This window comes from Gallus gallus, chromosome 28 (assembly GCF_016699485.2).
Source record: "Gallus gallus isolate bGalGal1 chromosome 28, bGalGal1.mat.broiler.GRCg7b, whole genome shotgun sequence".
Lineage (NCBI taxonomy): Eukaryota > Metazoa > Chordata > Aves > Galliformes > Phasianidae > Gallus > Gallus gallus.
In genome coordinates, this window is record NC_052559.1 from 3,185,170 (window position 1) to 3,207,497 (window position 22,328).

A 22,328-nucleotide genomic window follows, 5' to 3' on the forward strand; every position below is an offset into this window, starting at 1 on the left:
GCCAGAGTTTACCCAATGCAACCGTCATGGGGAAATGGAGGAGCCGACAGTGGGGGCAGATAGGCCGGGCATCCCCCTGCTGGGGGGGAGTGCCGTCGGCACCCTCAGGGCTGCGGGGTGCGGGTGTCGGGAGCAAAGCCTTCGGCATCCCTCCTGCCCCCCCCTCCATCCCCGGGAGGGGGGGGGGGGTTCGGGCAGCAACCGCGGCCCCTCCATTGCGCTCCCCCCGCTCGGGACCCCCGCACTCCTTTAAGCAGCCTCGGGGCCGCCCGGGCGCGGCGGCAGAGCGGAGCGGCGGGCGGGGAGCGCCGCGCCCCGAGGCCGGGTGAGGGGCGGTGGCAGTGGCGGACCGCGCCCGGCAGACGGAGCTGTGCGGGAGGCGGGAGCACCGGCGCGGCCCCGACATCCCTGCGCATCCCGCAGCCCCGCCGGGGATGCCGCCGCCCGCCGGGCCCTGAGTGCCGGGACGCCGGCGGCTGCCGGCCACGCTCCGCCACGCCTCGCCCGGCGCGACCCAGCGGAACACGACTGGAAAATGGAGTGAGTATCGGAGCCGTTCCCCGCGGGACCCCCGCACCGGGCCGCGGGGCTCCCCGTGCTGCGCACCGCAGTGCCGAGGCGGGGGCGGCCCCCCGGTGCCGGGGTTCGGGACCCCCCACGGTGGGGCTGCGGGGACCCGTTGACGGGGGGTCGAGAAGTCGCTCGCATCAGTTCGCATCGCCCCTCGGCGCGGGGACCCCGCACCCCACTCGTGCGGCTCGCATCCCCCCGTGCTGCGGGTCGGGGCCCTGAATCGCGGCGCGTCCCCGCACAGCGGGCTCGGGACCCCCACCGAGGGGCTGCAGAACCCCCGATGGCGACGGCTCAGACCCCCATAGAGCTCAGAGAGAGCTGCCCCCCCTCCCCCCCCAGCCCCCCTCGGTTCCTGCCCTACTGCGGGGCGCCGAAGCGACCACCCGTGGTGCGTGGATGGAGGCCCCGAGCGGGTACGAGAGCTGCGGGGCTCGAGCGTCTGCCGACAGCGGTGCGGGAGGCGGTGGAGGGGGGGGGGGGGGATGGGGGGGATGGGGTGGGAAGGGCGTTTATTTTTCTGTTTTGAACCTGTTGTTGCTGCTGCTGCGTGTAGCTGGGGGAGAGTGGGTGGCTGGGAGCCCGCGGACCCCTCCCTCTGCACGCGGTGCCGAAGGACCCGGCTTGGAGCGGGGGCTGCAACCCTCATCTTGCTGGGGAGAGACCCTCGGGAGCCTTGGAATGCTCCAGCGCCCTGACCTTCTTTGTGTGCCGCGGTGGGGCCCTGCCCTGGTCGGTTGGAACCTGCAGGCAGGATCGGAGCTGAGGACGGGGCTCTGCAGCCCTACCGTTCCCTTCCCTTTGCTTCCCTTTGCTCCCCTCCAGCATCTCCTGGGTTTGGCACTGAGGTCTTCCCGGGGGAACCCATCCAGCCCAACCCAGGGGTCAGTGACCGTCTGCTCCTTATGGGCACCTCGCCCTGCGCTGATTAACCAGCTGCCTGCTAACGAAGCACTGGGTACTCAACAGGCCCAGGCCATCTGCTGTTTACCCCCAGTTTGGGGGAGCCCCGTAGGGGTGCTGGAGGGCTTGGGGTGCTTGTTTCCTCCTGTCAGGGCTGGGCCCTGGTTCGCTGTGCTGAGAGGCACCAATAACAGCCTGGGGGGGATGGCAGACCTGGGGTGGATATGGGGAGGGGGTCAGCTGCCAGCCAGGTGACAGCATAGGTGACAACTCTGAGCCCCTCTATCACTGGAGGTTGTGGGGTGGACTGCTGGTTGTCAGCAGGGGACAAGGAGTCCTTCAGGGCTGTGTTGGGGTTTTGGTTTGTGTGCTGGAAATACCAAATCGTTCCTTCTCGTGGCTGCAGACCCTGCTAGGGAAACATGCCCTGGAGGTGAGAGTGTGGGGCTGAGCAGCAAAGCAGAACCAGAGCATGCACAGTTTCTGTTTGGGCAGCTTTGGGGCAGCCTCTTCTGGTCATTCAGGTTTTGGCTCTTATGGAGACGAATCTTGAGATTTTGGGCTGGAATATGCGTGCAAAAGTCGGTGGTGGTTGAAATGCAGACGTGTTTTCCCTGGGTGCACAGACAGACCTGCAGCCCCGGTGCTCCTGCACGGGGTTTCGCCAAGGGTCAGGTGTGCTCTGCAAAACTCACACCCTTGTCATTGGGATGGGGGCTTAGGAAAGTCCTGGGATCAGCAGGGGCCCATGGCCAAACGCTCCCCAGACATAGGCCTGGCTCTGCAGTTGCTGATGGGTGCGGGGATGGGTGCTCCTGGGGTTGGCTCTTGCTTTCCCTTGGCTTTGGCAGCAGCTGGAGGAGGGTGCTGGACACCACGAGCTTCTGCTGCCAAAGGAGGTTTGGCTAAAAGCTCTAGGATCTTACAGAAGGCTCTGCTGGTCCCATCAAGGCTGCTCTTCTGACCTCTGTTCCTCCTGCTAGTGATGCTGTTGGGTAGCTGGAGGTTTAGCATCTCCACTTCTGGCTGCTGATAATTCCTTCTGATATCTTTGCACCTTGCTGTTTCTGCTCTCCTCTGGAGCCGGCTGCTCTCCATCACTCCAGCTCTGAACAGGAGCCTCGCAGAGGGGAAGAAGGGATATTTGTGCCCATAGGGTAACTTGGGGCCCTCCTTTTGGGGTGGGACTCGGGGTCCTACACTCCCCTCCATGTACTTCTATTGAGGTGCAAAACCCAGTGAAGCACTGTTCCCAATGTCCTGGAGGAAGTCATAAAGCCTGGCTGCAGACAGCCACACAATGGCACCTGGGGAGCAGGGGCTCAGGGTTCAGCCCAGGAGTGCACAAGGTGGGGAAGGAACTGAAGCAAGAGTGGGCTTCCTTGGGAAACTGCTGCTGGCATTCCTTGTTCCTGGCCAGAAATAGCCACTTGCCCCTGTGCAAGGGAAAGGGAAGGGAGGGAAGGGACGTGCAAAGGGGATGGGGTCTGATGGAGGGCGGAAAGCTCAGGGCTGGAAGCAGAGGCGGATTCAGGAAGCCTGAGCTGAGTCTGTACTTACTGCTTGCACCCGTCTGTGAGGCAGCAAGCCCCTGGGGCCCCAGACAGGAGTCAGTCTCAGGGGATGAGGATGAGTCCTCAGCAGCCCTGGAGCTGCTGTCGGGGCGGGGAGCAACGCTGGCTGTGCTCTGGCAGGTGCTTCCTGGTGCAGAGGAGCTGGATGGAGGCTGGGGACAGGAGCAGAGCTCTGGGCTGGGTGCCCAAGCAGGACTCTGCATGTGAGCCACGTCCCCATGTACTCCATAGAGCCTTGTGTGCCCTGGTGTTGATGGCAGTGTGGGTGCCTTGTAGGACTGTGATGCAGCCGTGGTGACCCCAGTGATGGCAGGACCTGAATTCCACGTCCCTGGGCTGGTGCTGGAGCTGCTGGGCTGCCGGCCTCAGTGGGCTGAGTGCTGCCAGGTGTGGGGAGCTCTGCTTCATTCATAAATCGTGTGGGTGTTTCCTCGTGGAGCCTTGCTCCTCTAACTGGAAGGGAGCTGGAAACCCAAGCGTTTGGAGGGCACTTGAACCATTGTTTGAAAGATCTGTAATTTTCCAATCAAACTCCCTCCTTGAGCCTCTGTTCATCAAATATTCAGAGGATCCATTTTCTCCTGGCACTTCCAACCCACGTCTCAGCCTGAAGAATCAATCAGGCAGCTCTGCTTGTTCTAATGCAGCCTGCATTTTTCGGGAGCCTGGGGCTGCCATCTCCTCCTCCCACCTCATCTCCTCCCAAAGCAGCCACTCGGGATGGGGCTGTGCAGGCAGCAGAGCCGGCGTGGCTCAAAGCAAGCAGCTGGGGGGACCTGGCCTCCCCTTTCTGCTGCTTGCTCCCAAGCAAAGCTTTATCCATTCCTCCCCTGAGCCTGCTGGGAGGGATTTGCCTTTACCGCCATTCATTGCCAGACTTGGGCTGTCCCTCTGCTCTGCACCCCGCTGTGAGCAGCAGCACATCAGGGCAGGGGTTGCAGTTTCCCTGCAGCTTTGGACCCAGTTTCCCTGCGGTCCGGCTGTTGGCCCAGGAACAGCGGTGTAAATCAGTGCTGCTCCCTCTATTGCCATCCGTGCTGCCACCAGTTGTACCGGGGCCCACCCTCCCAGGGCTGCAGGATGGAGTTTGGTTTGGGATGAGCCCTCTCCCTTCCTTCTTTTCTGTCTCGGAGCTGAGCTGGTGGGAATGGAGCAGAGGTCGGGGGGCGGAGGAGCAGCTTGAAACGGCTCTTCACACATTTGGATGAGCTAATGGGAAAAAAAACAGGGGAAGGCAAATAAACATTATTGTTTCATGTCAGGCGGGGAGGAGACAAAAGGTCATGGGCTTCCCTTGTGATGGGAGGAAACAGCGGCATCAGCAGGGCTGGAAAGAGCTGGAGAGCCCAGGGAGGGAGCAGGGGGCGTGCATGGGGTGCGCGTGTGCTCACATGTGGGTGTGCAGCTCCATCTGAGGGCTGCTGCTGCTGCAGGTGTGAGTTCCTGGGGCACGGTCCCTCAGTGCCACCTCCATCCCATCGGCCTCACCTCTCGTGCCACAGCCGCACAGTGCATCAACAGCTTGAGGAGCTGCCCTGGGATCGATGGAGCTGAGACCTGCATGCACCGGGCAGAAAAGCATGAATCTCTTTGCAGGAGCTCACGAGACCCGGTGAAATTAAGGGGAGGGGGGGGGAGGGAGGGGTCTCTTTTGGTGTCTTTTCTGCCTTTGTGATGCACGAGGAGGACGGTAACCGTGCGCCCGGTGCCGCTGGGGTCACCTTTCCACCCCTCCGTAGTATCTCGGCATAACGTGCAGCTCACACCGGCGTGGCTGCGGCTTCCCGGGAGCCTTACAGGTGCCGAATCCCGGCCCGGCCCCGTCCCGAGGTCCTGGCGGTCGGAGCGGAGCGCGGCACATCGCGCATCCCCCGGCCGGGTGCCGTCTCGCCCGCGTTGCCATGGCGCTGTTGCCATGGCGCTGTTGCCATGGTGCCGTTGCCAGGGCAGCCGCCTCCCGGCTCCGTGCATCCGCCGGCCCGGCCGTGAGCTGCGGGAGGGGAACGGAGGAGGTGCGGCCACTCCGAACTGCTCGGGCTTAACCCGAGTGTGGGTTCCCACTCCAAATCCCGTCCTGAGGCTCTGATCAGCCCCCAGCAGAGGGATCCCATTGGAGCATGACGGCTGGAGGACCCCTTTCATCCTCCCATCTCTTCACCCCATCCCCATGTACAGGGACATGGGGGCACCAGGCTCAGGCTCTGCCCCTTCTCTGTCTGTCGGGGTATTGGGGTGATGGAGCGGTGCCCCGGGTTGGGTCTGGGGCCATTATGGTGCAGCGAGGGGCATCCAGTCTGTTTTGTGTCTTTCCCTGGGCCAGGAAGATTTCTGGCTTTCACCCCGGGAATGCAGAAACTTTAGCAAATAATGGAAAATAAAGAGGATGGAGGAAGAAAAGCAGAACAGAACGTTTCAGGAACGCAGAAAAAGCTTGGATCGGTTGAACAGTGCGAGATCCAGGAGAGAAAGAGGCTTCATTCCAAAGCCCTCCGAGTCTGAGCTGTGGAGAGCTGGGCTCAGAGGGCACCCCTGGCCCTGGAGCAGATGGATGCCCTGCAATGGGGCACCCTGAGGCCATGGGCTGCTGCCAGAGTGGTCCTACAGCCCCCCCGGTGTGGGGAAGGGTGATGGGGAGCCAGAGGGTTCCTCCCTGCAACCTCTGTGCGCAGTGTCTGCATGGAGCCATCCCAGCTGCCTGAGCCCAGGGGTTACTTGAAGTCCTGGATCTCACTCTTGGAGAGGGAAGGGGAATGTCTCACCTCCTGGGCTGCTGCCTGTGGCAGGGTTAGGGCCGTGACGGGGGTGTTACAGGGCCTGGGGATAGCTGCTGTTAGCCCGCCTGCTCCACAGCCCTGACATCTCCCTGCTCAGGGCGTCTTGTTTTGCCATCAGTTTGTCACAGCTCCATCTCCAAGTTTTGCAGTTTGAAACCAATGCTGTGGTGCTGATGGCTTGCTGTGGGTGCACATGCAGGGCAGAGTGAGGAGCCCGGCTGAGGAGCAGCAAAGGGAGCACGGATGGGGCTCACGGTGGGCCAGATGGGGTTCCAGTGGGCACAGCATGGGGATGGGGCTGACAAACAGGGGCTGCTGATGGCGCATGCGCTCAAAGCATCACAGCGTCACCTCAAACTCCCCCCACATAACTGCTTTCCCATCATATTTGTTTGCCCTCAGTTCCGTTCTCTGCCAAGAGCTCTGCGTGCACAGCACACACGGGCAGCCCCAGCGCCGGGCTGGAGCTGAGCCATGAGCACAGAGGTGGTGGTGGTGGGTGGAGGTCACCGTGGGGCGTCACACTTCCCACTTTTCCATCAGGAAACATCCCTGTTGTTTTGGTTTTTGTTTTTGTGGGGCTTTCTGGAAAGTGGCAATCGTTTGCATGCCGTGAGAATGTTTTGCTTGGGGTGGGAAGGAGGGAAACAGCCTCAACACGGCACCACCCGACGGGGGTTGGAGAGGGATGCACTGATGGTTACCATGGGGTGTGGGGAGGGGCTCGTGCCCCCCAGCTGCACCCTGGCCCTGAGCTCTGGGCGCTTTGCTGGTCCCCTCTGAGCTCACAGCCTGAGCTGCTGGCATCGGCTCCTCACCAATGCCTTTCCCTGCTGTGTGCTGTGGACTCAGCACTGCCCTCCCTCCCTGTCCCCACTTTGCCCCAGTTGAACTGGGAATGCCTCAGGCCACCAAAGCCGGCAGCCCTGAGCTGCAGCCGCTGCAGGGCAGGGTTGTCTGCTCTGCCTTTCATTGAGCATTGCAAAGCCCTTGGGCCCAGCTGGGTGTGTGTGCAGGACAGGACCTGCAGGCAACGTGTCCTGCTGTCCTCCCAGCCTCGGTCACCCGGCTCCAATGATCTCAGCCAGGGCAGAAACTCCTTGGAGGTGCGAAAATGGATCCGCTGCTGCTGGAAATTAAAGCACAGAGCCCTCCCTGCCACCTCCTTCTGCTCATCATCATCTGCTGGAGCAGCTTCAGTGGTTGGGGTTGGAGCTCCTTGCTGGGTTGTGTGGCCTCTGCCACTGTCGCTGCCCACACTCCATGTGCTCAGGGGCCCCAGAGCCCCATTCCATGCACCTGCCCCTTCCCAGGCTCTGGGAAATGAATGGCAACCAGCCATCGCCTTACAGCACCTCTGAGCCTCCTGCCCCAATTACCACCGCAGCTAATTGCTTCGTTAGCGTCGCCTGGCACGCGGCCAGCCTGCTCCCCTCCCACCACAGCCTCCCCCAGGTCCCCGGGCAGGTGCCTGCAGCTGCACCTGGTGCTGGGCTGCACAGCTGGGCCGTGAGTGTGTGATCTGTGCATCTGTCTGTGCAAACGTCTGTGCGCACAGCCTGGAAAGGTCACCACGCAGGAAAGGTGTCAGCAGCCAAAGAACGGGTTTGAAATGGAAAGTGTGAGCCAGAATAGTGGAGGCAGCCAGAAGTGCTCCTCTCCAACCCTTCTGTCCTGGCCGTCCCCCCTCCGCACGGCTGTCAGTATTGCTTGGGCCGGGGAGAAAAGAGGAGCACAAAGAGGATGGGGGTGCCAGGAGGAGATGTGTTGGGGCAGCGCTCGGCTTCAATGCAGCAGAGGGAAGCGGAGGAAGCAGAAAGGAAGAGCCCGGCCTTTGTCTGTGCGCGCTGTCTGGCTCCACAATGTCCCCATTCACACGGCTGCACTCCCCACATCTCTCTGTGCGGGCGACTGCTCTTCACGGCTTCTCTCTGCTCTCTTGCAGGGCTGTGGAGGCCAACACGCTTCAGCAGGAGAGGCTGCAGGCCATCGCGGTGAGTCCCCTCTTAGTGACAGGGTGGCACCAACACAGCGACGCCTGCGATGCCCTCAGCCCAATGGCAGCTCCTCCAGGCCTTGGTCCTGCGCCTGGGGACCAGGGGCACAACTGGCAGCCGGGTTAATTAACGAAGCTGTGCCTTAATGAGCCCTGAGCGAGAAGGAAATGAGCGTGGGGGTCCCCCCTGCTCTCTCCCAAGGGCTGAGCGCCGTGCATGATGCAGCCCCGCAGGGGATGGGTGCTCTGCAGCAGCTCCCTGCTGCCCCATAGCAGCTCCCCTGCTGCCCCATAGCAGCTCCCCTGCTGCCAGCTCCCAGCCCCGCGCGCTATCGGCCGATCTGTGCCTCACAAAGGGCAAATTGTTCTGGGCCAGAGGAGAAAAAGAGCGGGTGACGCTTCCCTGGACTGGGACAGACTCTGCTAAAGCAATCTGGACCGAACCCAGGACGTGCAGCAGAGGGGGGGCCGGGGAAGGGACTGCCTAGGGCTGGATTCCCCTCCCTGCCCGGCTCACGCTTAGCAGGGCCAGCCTGAGGGAAGGTGACATTTAGAGGCAGGGAACAGTCCATGCTCTGCACCCTCTCTGCTCCCAGAGGTGCTGGGATGGAGGTTCCCCCCCGGCAGTTCCCGGTGCTGCCCCAACCCCGGGCTGATCCCAGCTCTGTGTCCATCCAGGAGAAGCGAAAACGTCAGACAGAGATTGAGAACAAGAGGAGGCAGCTGGAGGACGACCGGCGGCAGCTGCAGCATCTCAAGGTGAGGACGACCCCCCCCCCCTCCGGGGGATCCCGGGGTGTTCCGGGGATGCGTCGGGACCCCCAAGCAGGAGGGAGGTGAGACTGTGACCCTCTGTGCTCCCCCAGTCCAAGGCGCTGCGGGAGAGATGGCTGCTGGAGGGGGCCCCATCCTCTGCCTCTGAGGAGGATGAGGCGATGAAGAAGCAGATGCAGGAGGACGAGGTGAAGACCAAGGAGCTGGAGGAAACCATCCAGAGGTAAAACAGGCTCCGCAGTGCCCAGCAGCGCTGCAGGGCTGCCTCAGGCACCAAGGGGCCTTTGTGTCGGTGTAATGGTGCAGTGCATTCCTGTGGGCTCAGAGAGGAAAGAGCGTTTTGCGGGGAGATGTGAAGCAAAGGGAGGGGACAGCGGGGACAGAGGTGCACTGATTCACATGGACGCAGAGCTGCAGGGTCCCCACCGTAACCCAGGGCCATTGGGGCTGCATGGCTCTTGGCTGTGGCCAGGAATGGACTCTGTTTTTGATGGGAAATTTGCACAGGGTTGATGAATCCGGGCACAAAACCCGGGTGAAGTAACACTACTCCATGGCACCAGTTGTTGGCACTGCGTGTGATGGGTTGGGCTTTGTCACTGCGTGGGATTGACCGCAACAAAATCAGGTCCTACAGAGGCAGGTCGGGTCCAGAGCTGTTCCAACAAGCGCACCCTTTTTCCCCTGGAAAGAGATGCTGAAGGCTGTAGTGGGGACACGTCCAGCTGAAGGGCTGCTGCTGTATTGCCTACATGGGGCATGCATTGCCTACATGGAAACAGGGACGTGGAGAGAGAAAGCAGAGAGCCTGATGGGGCAGGGGGTTATCCTGTGCCTTCCCTACAGTCACTGCCAGCACTGATTCTGGTCCCCAGTTTGGAGCTGGGCAGGACTGGTCTCCTTGTGGAGCTCCTGCATGACCACGCTTGCAGGGCTGAAGCAGATGGAGGGTTTGTGTTCACACTGTCACAGCAGGATGGACGCTTGGCTGGGTTTGGTTTTGTTTTCGAGGTGGCAGAAGGTCTGGTTGTTTTGGCACAGGTTGGTGAGAGGGATGAGTCCTCCCATGAGGGTCAGAGCCCAGGGTGGGAGATGGAGCCGGAATCCTCGTCCTGCCAGCACTGTGCTGAGCTGTTCCAAGACTCTGCATGTCCTGAGCTGCTCTGGCCGTCAGTAACACGACCCCAGGGCTGGGGACTGCAGCTGAGCCCTGCAGGTCTGCTGTGATCCCAGCACAGCCTCATGGCTCTGGTTCTCCCCCAGGCTGGAGAGGGAGTTGGAGTCACTGGAGAACAGCAGCTCTGCTACATCCACCAAGGAGAACCTGGCTGAGGCGGCGGCACCAGCGAAGGAAGAGAAGAAAGAGAACATCCCCAGCGTGCAGAAGGTGGGCACAGCTGCTCCCCTGCAGGATCTGGATGGGAGGGGACGAAGCAGGGCAGGGGTTGGGGTTGGGTGCGCAGAGCAGTGGATGCGTGGTGCATCCCACAGCTCGTGTCATCTCTCTTCTGTTTTGCAGAGTCCCCTGGGCACAGCCATAGGTAGGTGACCCTGGATGCTGAATTGCTGGTGGTTCCCCCTCCCGGGGCAGCAGGACCCTTGTGCTGGGCTGGGAGTGGGCACCGGCAGGACTGGGCAGGGGAACAGGGCGGCCTCATCCCCACATCCTCATCCCAATGTCCCCATCTCAACCCATCCCTGTCCCCATCCCCGCATCCCCATCCCAACATCCCCATCCCCCCGTGATGTCCTATGGCTGGGGGACCCCATCCAGGCGGTAGCCATGGAAGAGGCCCCATCCACCCCAGTGCCCATCCCAGGGTACACGGAGCACACGGATAGCTGGGCATCACTTCAGCTAAGGCTGCCACTTCTCCTCTCCGTTCCCAGCTGAGAAGAAGGTCTCCAGCAGCCCCATGAAGGCGGTGCAAGGCACTGACATGATGAAGGCAGGTACGTGCCCACTTCCACGTGAGGACCGCTCCCTCCTCCCTCCCTGCAGCACCTCTCAGCTCTCTGCCTTCCATGCACAGCCCACCCTGCAGTTCTGCCACCAACGATCCCCACCGCTCGATGAGTTTCCGAGCCTGGGGCAGAGAATGTCATTTATTTGCCATCAGATGGTTCATTTTCGCTGGAAGCCTGCGGCTGGTTCGCTATTTGGGGTCCCCACTCTTCTCCCTCTGTTTCATGTCTCTGCTCTGGTTTAATCCTTTCCTCCTGCTCTGTTTGCTGCTTCTTGGTGCGAGGGAGCAGAGCGATGTGGGGCCACGGCTGGGGGGTGGCTGCCTGAGCTTGGCAATGGGAGCAGTTGGGACCACAGGGCTGCAGGCAGCTCTGCTCCTGGAGAGGTTTGCTCAGGTCTGTCGATGGCTCAGACGAGAAATAATTCAGCTTTGGATCTTTGGAGCAAAGCATCACCGGGACGAGGTGACAGTGGGGACAGGCAGGGAGCTGAAGGAGTGATGCCCAGGAACGGCCGTCCCATGAAGCCCAGTGCTCACACCTCAATGCTGCATCCCACCAGCACGAGCCTGGCTCCACGCTCAGGCCGGACAGACAGACGGACATGGTGGCCACCTGCCTTAATGCCCCCCTGGGACACACAGGTGGGTGCCAGCCTGGGGTACGCAGCACCTGTGGAGGTAAGGGGATGCCAGCAGCGCCAGGATGGCGACGGCCTCGTGGGTCCCCATAGAAGGGCCATACCTGGGATGTCACACCCGCCTCTGCCTTCACTCCTCCTCGCTGCAGCCTGCTGCCTTGCTACCGCCGCTGAGCACTGCACCGCACCGCTGCGCCCACCCGCTGCTGCTCGGGAGCTCTGGGGCTGTAATGCTCACTGTGCTCTTTGTGTCCCAGCCATGTACTCAGTGGAGATCACGGTGGAGAAGGACAGAGTGACTGGGGAGACCAAGGTCCTGTCCAGCACCACGCTTCTCCCCCAGAACCACTGTGTGCAAGGGATCAAAGTATACGAGGATGAGCTAAAAGGTACGGCCCCGTCCTGCACCTCCAGCAGGCGTCAGGAGCAGAGGGAAGGGGATGAGGGACCAGCTGCCGAGCATCCCAATGGGCAGCAGGGTGAGGAAGGGCTGGAGCAGCTCTTGCTGTCCTTACTGGCTCCGTAGGGCAACGTCCTTCACCCCATCCTACGTGGCATGGAGCCATCCGATGGTGTGCACCATCCCGGGGCAGCACATCAGGCTGCGCTGCTGGAGAGCAGAGGATCCATCGCATCTGAAGGCCCAGGAGTGCATTCCAGCAGCGAGGGAAGGGGCATCAGCACTGTTATCCTGCTGTCGTGGGCACCTCTGTCTCGGGAAGGGGACAGGGCTCAGCTGTTAGGGCACCCCATGGCCCCACAGCACCCAGGTTGGCAGCAGGGGACCTGTCCTCAGGGTGAGGAGAAAATGCAGCTTTAGGGGAGAAAGCACAGCTTTAGGGAGCAGTGCCTGCTCTGGGGAACCCGCTCAGATAGGGCTGGAGGAACCAAGGGACAGCTGTGTCAGCAGTGAGGACCGACCACAGAGCTGAGGAACGTGTCCAGGTGCTGTGCAAAGCCTGGGATCCATGGACTGAGTGCATCCCCAAGCGAGTGGCAGAGCACCACAGCCAGTCCTCCGCAGTGCCCTCCGTGGGGAGGGAGGGACCTCCGTCACCTTCATCACCTTCATCACCTGTATCAGCACAGTGAGATCCTGCACTGCCTGGGGGGCCCAGCACCCCCCGATCCCAGGGATCAACTCAGCATTGAGCAGCTTCAGAGGGCAGCCCCAGCTGTGCCAGACCCTCCCGGTTATCTACTGCTCCAGAGAGTGGGTTCTGCAGATATTGCACTGCTCATCACACGATGCTCCAGGTCAAGTGGAAAACGTGATGGGCTGAGTATATCCCTCACCGTGACCCCGCAGCGCTGTGAGCACCCAGCCGGGCAGAACTGTGTCCCCCCCATGGGCACTGGGATGCACTGCAGCCAGGTGCTCAGCTGGGGTTGGCGGTGGCGGTGGTGATGTGCTGCAGAGCGCTGCCACAGCCCTTACAGCACTGGGGTTTGAAGCTCCGCAGGTACTGAGGGCTGGGAGCAGCCCATCGGGCAGTGCTGGGGTGTAGGGCAGGGGGGGGGGGTGGAGGAGGCAAGCCTCAAGCCCCCTCCTGCTATCCCCCCCCCTCACCATCCTTCTCTTGTCCCCGCAGTGGTGCACGCGGTGAGTGCCGAGGATGGAGCTCTGCAGAACGGGGCGCAGCCGCTCAGCTCCTCCGAGGTGGATGAGCTCCTGCACAAGGCGGATGAGGTGACCCTGGGTGAGGCCACGGCGAGTGGGGACGCTCCGGGCAGTGCCACGTCCAGCCAGAAGGCAACGCCACGAAGGGAGATCACGGGGCTGCAGGCGAAGCCGAGGGAAAACTCCACGGAGGGCGCGGAGCCGAGCCGGGAGCAGCCGGTCACCATGATCTTCATGGGCTACCAGAACGTGGAGGATGAGAACGAGACCAAGAAGGTGCTGGGGCTGGAGGGTACCATCAAAGCCGAGCTGGTGGTGATCGAGGACGCCGAGAGCAAGGCAGAGCCGGAGGGCAAGGACCACGCACCGCCCAACGGCACCGCGCTGGAGCCGGCGGCCGCCCCGCTGCAGGGGGACGAAGTGCCGGGCGGGCAGAAACCGGGCACCAACGCCACGGAAGCCAAGGAGGCTGAGCCAGACATGGACGCGAAGAAGCAGCGCTGCAAATGCTGCACGGTGATGTGAACCCCCGCCGAGCCCCCCCAGCCCACCCCCCCGCAGGACGCAGGGTTACGGACCGGACACGGCGCCCTTCTTGTTTTTCATAAGAACTGGGGAAATCCAACGCGGTGTTTGGAAAGCGTTCACCAAACGGCAGCTTACCGAGGCCACGGCACCGCCCCGCCTGCCCGACACCCACTCCGTGCACACCCCTCCAGTGCTGCGTGTGATATTTATTAGAGACCCCCCTCCCCCTCCACCCCACACCCCGTTGCCCCCTCCCCACAGCCCTGCCCACCCCGGTGCTCTCCTGCTGGGACGCCTGGGAGGGTTCCCTCCCTTCTTCCTCCAATGATTTCCCATCCACCATCGGAAGACGGCGGCAGCCAGGAGGACCCGCGCCCACCCAGCCCTGCGTGGCAGCTTTCATCTCTTCACCTCTGGCACCCATTTCTTCAGCCCAGCTCCATTCCAGCCGTTGTCTGCGCTGTGATGCTGGGTCAAGGACCGGGCACGGCTCCCCCGGCGCTGGCATCAGCCTGGATCCAGCTGTGCCCTCTTGAAGATCCCCGCTCTGTTCACACATCCACCACCAGGAACCAATGTCGCCACTGCCGCCGCTCCACGGCCGGTCCTCCATCCTGGTGTTGGATGCTCAGCTGTGTCTGGGTGCCCACTGCCCACCCGGGGGCGCAGGGTTGGCAACGAGAGGAGGAGCAGCTGCAGATCCCAGCCCACAGGGGTGGGATGGAGCTGGAATCTGCCCGCAGCACTCGGCAGCAGTGGGACGTGGCTCAGCACCGCGTGCCCTCCTGCCACGGCTGGAGCTGCCCTGGCGCTGGCAGCTTTGCAGAGCCCATTTTGCCAGCACCTCTGTTCAGACCCCCAGCCCAGCTCGCTCTGGGCTTTTGTGGTGCCCCCAGGTGCTTTCTCTGTGCCGGTGGTGCAGTGAAGGACGGGGTCACAGCTCCGTGGCAGCCGCCCCATTCCCTGCCCTGCGCCCCAGCCGCCAGCGGGGATCTCACCACCAGCACCAGCGTTTCCTCCCCACTGTGACCTGCTGGGACAGGAGGAAGGGTGCGGGGCCCCTGTGGGTGCTGAGCCCTGTCCAAGCCCTGGGTGCTGCCCTCAGCCTCCCCAGGACAGCCCCATTGCCAGCCCTAGGATGAGGTGCTTGCTGCATCCCATGCTCCACCAGCTATTGGAGGGCACACGGCTGTGCTCTGCGCTGTCTCCACATCCCTGAGTTCTGGCCAAAAGCTTCCGGGAGAGGTGGAGCCCCATGGGGTCAAGAGCAGATACTCTGCTGCCTACTATGGGAGCCACCAGCAGGGACACAGCCCGGCAGTCCCAGCACTTAGGCATGGGGTGCTGGGGAGATCTGCCCCACTCATCCCTGGGGATCCAGGCCCCCAGCGGGGCTGCGTGTCACCTCCTTCCACCCCCTCCCTGGGTGCTGACCCCAACTTAGGGCCCCTTCCTGCCCTCAGCACCCACTGCTCCTCGGTCACCTTTGGGCCCAGCACCGACCCCGGGCAGGAGCAGAACTGCAGTGCTGGGGCTGGGGGGGCAGCAGCAGTGAGGACCTGGCCATGCCCCAGCCCCGGCCCACAGAGCCCCACACCACATCCCCCAGCTCAGCTGAAGTGCACTTCCTACGCTCCCGTGCTTTTTACCTGTGATGAAGCCGTTTGAAGTTTCCCTTCCTCCCCCCCCTCCCTCCCCCGTTGTTTGTAAGACACCTGAACCAAGCAAATAAACTGTGTGAATAACCAACCCGCTGCCTCTGCCTCTGACTGGGGAAGCAAACTGATGGGAGCATCCCCAGCTGTGCTCAGCACCTGGGTGGGGGTGGGGGGAAGGTTGAAGGGGCTGGGATGGGGGTGGGGATGCTGGGATTGGTGATGATGGGGATGGGAATGTGGGTGATGGGACAGCCCGTTCCCACAAAGTGCCATGGAGAAGATGCCCAATCCATCAGCAGGCTCTGGAGCACATCTGGCCCTGTCTCCCCACTCCCCTGTGCAGCACTTCCCTCGGCTCAGCACACTGCAGGCACGGGGAAGCTGTGCTGAGTGAGCAGTGAGCAGGGCTGTGGGACATCCCCAGCGGTCCCCATGCTGGCACCGAGTGCCCCGTGTACCCAAAGTGCTGGGGCTGGGCCTGCTAGGGGTGGAGGCAGAGCTGCAGTTGGCCGGGCTGCTGCAGGATACAACGCCTTGCTCCCTCCCATCCTGCCAGCTGGGCACGGCGCCTTCACTCCCTGCATCCCCCGCCACTGCCACGGAGGTGGCTGTTCCCAGAGCCACAGCAGCACGGAGGAGTGGAGATGTTTAAGTACACCACACCATGGCAGGTCCTCTGTGCCACTCTGGAGCCCAGGGTGCAGGTGAGGGTGGGCGCTCCGTTCCCAGCCAGCTGCCAGGGGGAGTGGGGAGGAAGAGGAGGATGGACGGGCTGTGAAATGCTGGGAGGAGAGGGATGCTGGTGTGATGCTGCGTGCACAGCTGATGGGGATGTGGCAGTGGGAGAGCTGTTATCCCAAGGGGGCAGTGCTGGGGTATGGGCCTATGGGGACCACCACTGCGTGGCTGCAGGTCTGTGCCCATCTCTGCACTGGTGGGGGTCCCGTGGATCTCACTCCACACAGGGGGCAGCACTGGCATCAGGTCATGCCTGGGATCCCGGGGCATACCTGGGACCTGTGCCCAGCTGGCAGAGCTGCCCCAGGGCTGTGCACACACGGCTGTGCCCACTGCAGGGTGTGGTGCTCCGCAGCCGCTGGCGTGGACTTTGTCTCAGCCCCACAGTAAAACAGGCACTGCTTTCTCTCCCGGAAGCACAGAGCTGCAGGTAGCCGTGCCACCAACACCGTCTGCGTGGTAAGGGGGTGCTGGGCTGCTCCCATGGGAGCTGTGGGGCGGTACGGGGCTGGATGGGCTAAATGGGATTTCCCAGTGCTCCACAGCCAGGGCCAGTGGGGTATGGCACCGCTGCCCCTCTTGGGCAGCAGGAAGGACAGGATGGGCTGTGTGGGACCGGTGGGATCTGTTTGGTGAGAACAGGGCTGGGGCAGTCAGGATGAGGATGGGGATGTCCTGCCCCAAAGAGAAGAGCAGGGCACGGAGTGGGCGCTACCCGGGGTCAGCCACGATGCTTGGTGCGAAGCTGGGTGCTGGTTCTGGTGTTGGGCTCAGGACTGAGCTGCAGGTGATGCTGCTGCCTCTGCTGGGCCCCAGCACGCTGAGATCATCACAGCCACTGCACTGCAATCCTGTCCTCGGCCTTTGGATGTGATGGCCCCATGTTCCTGTACTCACACGGGGCGGCTCCCAGCTGGCAGGGCACGTGGCCCCCAGGAAAGAAGAGGGATGGGGGGGCTGATGGCAGGACCAGGAGCACCAAGGCTGCCACGCCAGTGCCAGTGCCAGCGCCTGCCCGGCCCTGCCTGTGCAAACATGGGGTTATCAGGCAACTGGCATGGCGAGCACCGAGCCAGGAAAGGCCCCGTGGTGTAAACAGGAGAGTAAGAGCTGCCTCAGCTTGTTTGCTCAGCCTGTGGGCTGCTCAGGGGGTCAGGCTGCTGCAGCTCCAGCCCTGCGTGGCTCAGAGCAGCGGGATGCTGGTGGCACAGCAGCTGTGTCCCCATGCCACCACCCTGCCCCAGGGACGCAGCTCGAGCTTTACCCCAGGTTGGCTGAGCCAACCACAAAACCAGGGTGGAGGGCTGGAGAAGAGAAGCTGTATCTCAACCTCCTGTTGGGGTTCTTGTGGCTGCGGGAAGGCAGGTGGTGCCCAAGGGAAGGTGTGCAGGAGCATCAACACAGCAATGCGTTGGTGCAATGGTGCATTTGAGCACTGGTGCAGCAGTGCATGGTTGGTGCATGAATGCACGCTGCTGTGTTGGTGCATCAGCTGTCGGTGTGTGCTGTGGTCCAAGTGACTCTGCAGGCGTGGGAGCTCTGGCACAGAGCAGTGGGTGGTGTGGGGGGGGCCAGCGATGAGCCCAGCTGAATTCTTGGAATTCCTCCACTGGTGCTGGCTGAGCTTATCAGGGCCATGCAGCACCCGCACCACTGAGCCACTCCCCAGAGCACACAGCCCAGCTGAGCACCCTACACAGCCACCCTGGGGCATGGGACCCCCGCACCAATGGCTCCAGGACTGTAAGTGCAGCGCGGCGGGGCAGGAGAGAGGGCTGAGGGCAGGGGCAGCTCACACGGGGTGGGCACAGGAGGTGTGTGTGTACCCCAACCCTATGCGTGGTGCAGGTGCAGGGCTGACTGCAGCGCCCCGGCTTGCTCCTGTGTGTCTCAGCACAGCAGCAGGGCTGGGAGCAGGAGTGTCCATTTGCATGGGATGTGTGGATGTGTGGCACGATGCACAGCAGGGCCAGGCCAGCTGGGTGCTACTGTGTCACCCTCAGTGAGGACTTTCGCCCCTTTCTGATGTGATAAGGTGTGGGTAGGCAGCGGGTTTTCATTACCTGGTTCACCACGGGCTGTAAAAGAGCAATAACAAATTACGGGCAGGGAATTAATGAGGTTACAGGAATTCAGCTGGGGCACAGGAGTGACCCTTCCCAGCAGAGCCGGGTTTGCACCGCGCCTCTGATGCCCCAACTGCTCCTATTGGCATCAGTGCTGCCCATCCCCAGGCACTGCCCCCCCCCTGAGAGGGGCAGAAATACCCCAGCAGGGCAGGGGGGTGGAATACAGCACCTGCAGCAGCACTGCATTGCGAAGACATGCAGTGAGCAGAGGGCAGGAGGTGCTGCTTGCCCGGCTCCTGCTGGGTTTCTGTGTCCCCCAGCACAGGGCTGGGCAGGCATTGTGTGTTGCGTTGCATGTTGCATTGCGTGCTGCATTGCGTGCTGCAGGGCTGGGAACCACCCGTGCCACCCTACCCTGGCAGCTGCTTTCTCACCCAGCCCCAGCCCAGTTAGTGGCAGGAGGACCAGAGCCAAGGTCAGGGCAGGTGTTTACTCCTTTGCGTGACACACGGGTTAAAGTCTCCCATTTTTATGAGCCCTGAAACCATTTCTGTTATCTTTACTGTTTCAATAACCGCAGTTATTTGGAGTTTCCTTCCTATAAGTGGACAAGAAATTCCCAGCATGGTGTTGGCAGTGCCTATCCCAGCCATGAGGCCACGTACCCAGTGGGACCCATGGCAGCCCACGGGTTAGGGGTGGGGTGTGGGTGTCGGCAGCTCCCTTTGCAAACGGCTGCTGCCCAAGAACTGCCATTTGTGGGTCAATGGAGCAAACGAGCTTTACGACATCGTTATTTCATGTGGTGGTGTCTGCCTATGGGCGTTGCTCAGTCACTGCGGGAGTGACGCCGCGGGTGAGGATGTTCTGGGTCAGGGGGAGCTGTGCTGCTTCCCTGTGCCCCGCCTGATGTTTCTCCTACCCACAGGGCCAGCAGGATCTCACTTTGCACTCCAGACACCTCCAGGTGAGCGCAGAGCCCACACAGCCCCCGGAAGAGCTCAGCAAAGCGTTGGATGCTGACAGCGGCCAGGCGATGGACAGGGTCACCCGGCACATGGTCTTCCAGTTCCCACACACACGCGACCACAGCGATGCCTACCAAGGAGACGCATCCATGGATGGAGACGACGACATATTTGACTACAGCAGCCAGAAGGAGAACGGCTACGAGCAGAAAACCAGGCTGAAGTCACCCTCGTATTTCCTGGAGAGAGGGAAGGATGTGTGGAACCCATCCCCGGACAGGGAGTCCCAGCTGGAGGTGGTGCGGTCGGGGAACCTGTATGACCTCAGGGCTTACAGGGGCGAGAGGAAACCCTCCAAGCTGTATGAGGATGATGAGCCAGACCCATATAGGCTGCAACCTCCAAACATCTCCCCCCAAAAAGCAAAGGAGCTGGAGGACAAGAGGAAGGAGGTGATCCGGGGCCAGGTGGTGCGCAAGAGCTCCACGATGGCTGAGAAGTGGAGCTCCATGGATGAGCTGAACTCCATCACCACAGGTGGGCAAAGCCATGGCGTCCCCGGAGCCTTTGCCATCTACTTTGATAAACCCTCCCCGGGTCGGGCTGTGACACCCGTGGACCCAGAGAGCATCGACAGGGAGCAGATCAACTTCTCGGCCGCACGGCAGCAGTTCCTTATGCTGGAGAAAAACAGCCCCGGTGTTTTGTTCAGCCCAGGGTACGCCACGTCCCCAAGGCCAGAGGTGACAGTCAAAACCTCCAGGCAGGAGTGGCACAGCCCTCCTGTGGGCTCCTCCTCAGACACCGTCACGAGGGCTGAGAGGGGCCATGGTGACACCACGGGGCCCACACAGGGCGGGATGGACCAGAGCGTCTACACGGTGTACAGCGTGCAGCACCAGGCCTCAGGGAAGGAGGAGGGCTATGCCCACGGCAAGGGTAACACCAACGTGTCACAACCCAAGGGGAGAGCACTTGGCCTGGCCAGAGCATCGTCCAGGGACGACCTGGACTCGGGGCTGGGGGAGATGTACAGCGCCGGATACAGGAGCAATGGCAGCGATGTCCCCAACGGCCTCTGGGATGTGAAGGATGGTGGGGGCTCAGCGGAGGGCAGCGGTGAGACGCCCATCGAGAGGGAGATCCGGCGGGCACTGGAGAGGGAGGAGAGCTTATGGAAGGAGCGGGGCATGCAGAGGCTCACATCCAGCAGCGAGCTGGTGGAGATCCAGACCAAACCGCTGCTGTCCCTGCACACGGCCCCGGCGCAGGGAAGGAAAGGGAAGGACAAAGGCCGCGCATCCTTTAACGTCCAGCGGGAAATAGAAAAGGAAACGAAGCGCGAGGAAGACCTGCGGAGGCAGGGCAGGCTGCCGGGGCTGTACGACCGCGGCACGCCGCAGGAGCTGGGAGAGCTCCGGAGGGTGTTCGAGCAGGAGGAGCAGCAGCCGTCCTCCAACCGCCGGGCGGGCCGAGCGGCCTCGGAGCCCCGGAGACGGCCTTAACGACGGCACCCGCACCGGGAGGGCCCTCTCCAGCCCCACGGCGACCCCTCCGCACCAACGGGGCCGGGATGAGCTGTGGCCGTACGAGCGCGCTTCCGCCGGCACGAGGGCGAGGGAGGATTCCACGGGAGGAAGGCTGCCCGGCCCCACCCCGAGCCCCGTCCTGCGCAGGGAGCACTTCGCCCTCAGCTTCTGGCAGCCCCGCATCTCCGTCTCCGACGGCATGGGCACGCGGAGCGCGGCGGGGAGGGAGCTGAGCCCCGACGGGGAGCACGGCCGGGACGAGCAGTACACGCTGCGCACGTGGAGGCCGCAGCGCTCGGCGTTGATCGAGGAGGAGATCCGCAGCGATCTGCAGCGCGAGGAGGAGCTGCAGGAGCAGCGGCGGCGGCGGCTGATGGACGGCGGGGACGGCACCTCCAGGGAGAGCTCCCGCTCGAGGCACAGCTCGGGTAAGGGCAGGGCTGACCCCGCTCCTCGTGTCCGGGGGTGTCCGCCTGGAGACCGGAGCGCGCCGGGCCAGGGCGGCACGTCGGGGTGCGGGGATCCGCACGCAGCGTCTCTTTCTCTCTCTCTGTCCGCAGCCGCCTCGGGTGCCAGCGGCAGTTACTCGGTGTCCGGCTCGCCGGTCTCGACCCCGCAGAAGCCGGGCGTTCTGGGCCTGGTGACATCCTTCACCCCGCTGCGGCTGAGCTGCTCCGAGAGCTCCGGCCCCGATTCGGTGCGGTGCAGCCCGTCGGAAGAGAGGAGGAGGAGGACGAAGGAGGAGGGCAAGGTGAGGCGAGGGGGTGGGGGAGTGGAGGGGGAGATGGGAGTGCCCTGGTGATGTGCAATGCGCTTCCCCCTTTCCCAGGATGCACTGAACTCTTGTTTCTCTCTTTTCTCAGTACGCCGGCATCGAACCCATTGACAGAATCAACACGGAGGTACGGTCCGGGCTGTGCTCGGGGCTCCGGGCGGGGCTGTCCCGCATGATGGGGTGCGGGGCTGCGCGTTGAGTCCGCCCCTGCTCGTCCCGCAGCTGCCGGGGGGGGGCAGCGGAGCGCGGACTTCGCGATAGAACGGGAGCGTTGGATGCGAGCGGGGCGGCTGTTCAAATAACTAATTAAGGATAATAAAGGGCTTTTTTAATTAAGAAGCGTTCTGTTTCCGCAGGTGGTGGAGAGCACACGGGTGGTGCGGCACCAGAGCGCTATGGGGCAGCGCTGGGAGAGCGGGCAGCTGAGCACCGACAGCGACTGAAGGGGAGGGATGGGGGGGGTTCCGTGCAGATCCCAACAGCTGATCCGATCCATTCAACATCCGCGTTTGCTTTCACCTTTTTCCCTTTGAGGTGAAGCAATACTTTGTTTTTATTTAAAGGCGGGGGGGGGGAGGGGGGTGGAATCCGATCATTTTGTTTTAATTACTTCTGCAAGGAGACGGCTGGGTGGAGAGAAATCATACGGTGATTGAAGGTCCTTCTCATTGCAAGCTGTGCTTCTGGCTTATAAAAATAAATGTTTTATTTTGGAGTGGTTTTAGGCTTTCAGGCAGCACCCAGGAAGGCCCCGGGGCTGACATGCGGCATCGAGGGGAAATTGAGGCTTCTGATTGAGTCATTGATCTGCTGAGGCACAGTGGTATATGATATATGAATGCTGTTTATATTGCTAATTTATTAAAGTCATCGCTCTCTCTCACTTGGTGCAGTTTGTGTGTCTGGCAGCTGGCAGGCCTGGAGCAGTGCTGGGGGCTCACATGTGGCACCACATTGCTCCCCAGGTCAGGCAGGAGCTTTGCAGGACTTCCCTTCAGCTTGCAGAAAGAAGTGCTGCTGGACTTGGCTCACGGGCGCAGCGTAGTTCCCCTCTGCTGCTTCCCCTTTCGGTCTCAGGACTGACAACGGAGGGGGTTTTGAAATCCCACCTATAAAAAGGGGAAAAGAAAGCAGTTTTGCAGAAGCCTTCAGCAGTCACTTCCCTTGGGAGGGCTGTTCAGCGCCCACATTCCTGCTCACTGAGCCACAGTCAGGCTGGCAATCACAGAACCACAGCATGGGGGGC

General features: G+C 62.3%; 3 protein-coding genes across 10 annotated transcripts; 2 read left to right on the top strand and 1 right to left on the bottom strand.

Annotated features, from left to right (window-relative positions):
• Positions 1 to 395: 395 nt before the first annotated feature.
• On the top strand, positions 396 to 15,094 carry PALM (paralemmin). Of its 7 annotated transcripts, none has more exons than XM_015299886.3 (9): positions 396 to 540; positions 7,767 to 7,815; positions 8,496 to 8,576; positions 8,684 to 8,814; positions 9,855 to 9,978; positions 10,111 to 10,132; positions 10,482 to 10,544; positions 11,454 to 11,585; positions 12,789 to 15,094. In XM_015299886.3, the coding sequence occupies exons 1-9, from the start codon at positions 536 to 538 to the stop codon at positions 13,340 to 13,342; spliced, it is 1,161 nt and encodes a 386-aa protein (XP_015155372.1). In that variant the 5' UTR covers positions 396 to 535; the 3' UTR covers positions 13,343 to 15,094. The 7 variants fall into 7 exon arrangements, with proteins under 7 accessions (XP_015155372.1, XP_015155373.1, XP_015155374.1 ...); XM_004948830.5 differs by lacking the exon at positions 396 to 540 and adding an exon at positions 4,349 to 4,659; XM_015299887.4 differs by lacking the exon at positions 11,454 to 11,585.
• Positions 1,954 to 4,950, bottom strand: LOC101751474 (putative protein TPRXL-like). Of its 2 annotated transcripts, XM_040653716.2 has the most exons (4): positions 4,439 to 4,629; positions 4,101 to 4,256; positions 3,034 to 3,511; positions 1,954 to 2,909 (listed from the first exon to the last, which is right to left on the bottom strand). In XM_040653716.2, exons 1-4 carry the CDS (start codon positions 4,627 to 4,629, stop codon positions 2,796 to 2,798), a joined length of 939 nt encoding a protein of 312 aa, XP_040509650.2. In that variant the 3' UTR covers positions 1,954 to 2,795. The 2 variants fall into 2 exon arrangements, 1 of the variants encoding a protein (XP_040509650.2); XR_005842151.2 differs by adding an exon at positions 4,769 to 4,950 and having other exon boundaries at positions 1,954 to 4,256; positions 4,439 to 4,604.
• Positions 15,095 to 15,549: 455 nt separating the features above from the next.
• Positions 15,550 to 21,965, top strand: MISP (mitotic spindle positioning). The gene is given in 6 exon segments (XM_040653717.2): positions 15,550 to 15,707; positions 18,739 to 20,286; positions 20,288 to 20,735; positions 20,868 to 21,058; positions 21,171 to 21,209; positions 21,439 to 21,965. Coding segments are annotated over 6 exon segments (2,373 nt in total). The 5' UTR covers positions 15,550 to 15,647; the 3' UTR covers positions 21,526 to 21,965.
• The last annotated feature ends 363 nt before the right edge of the window (positions 21,966 to 22,328 follow it).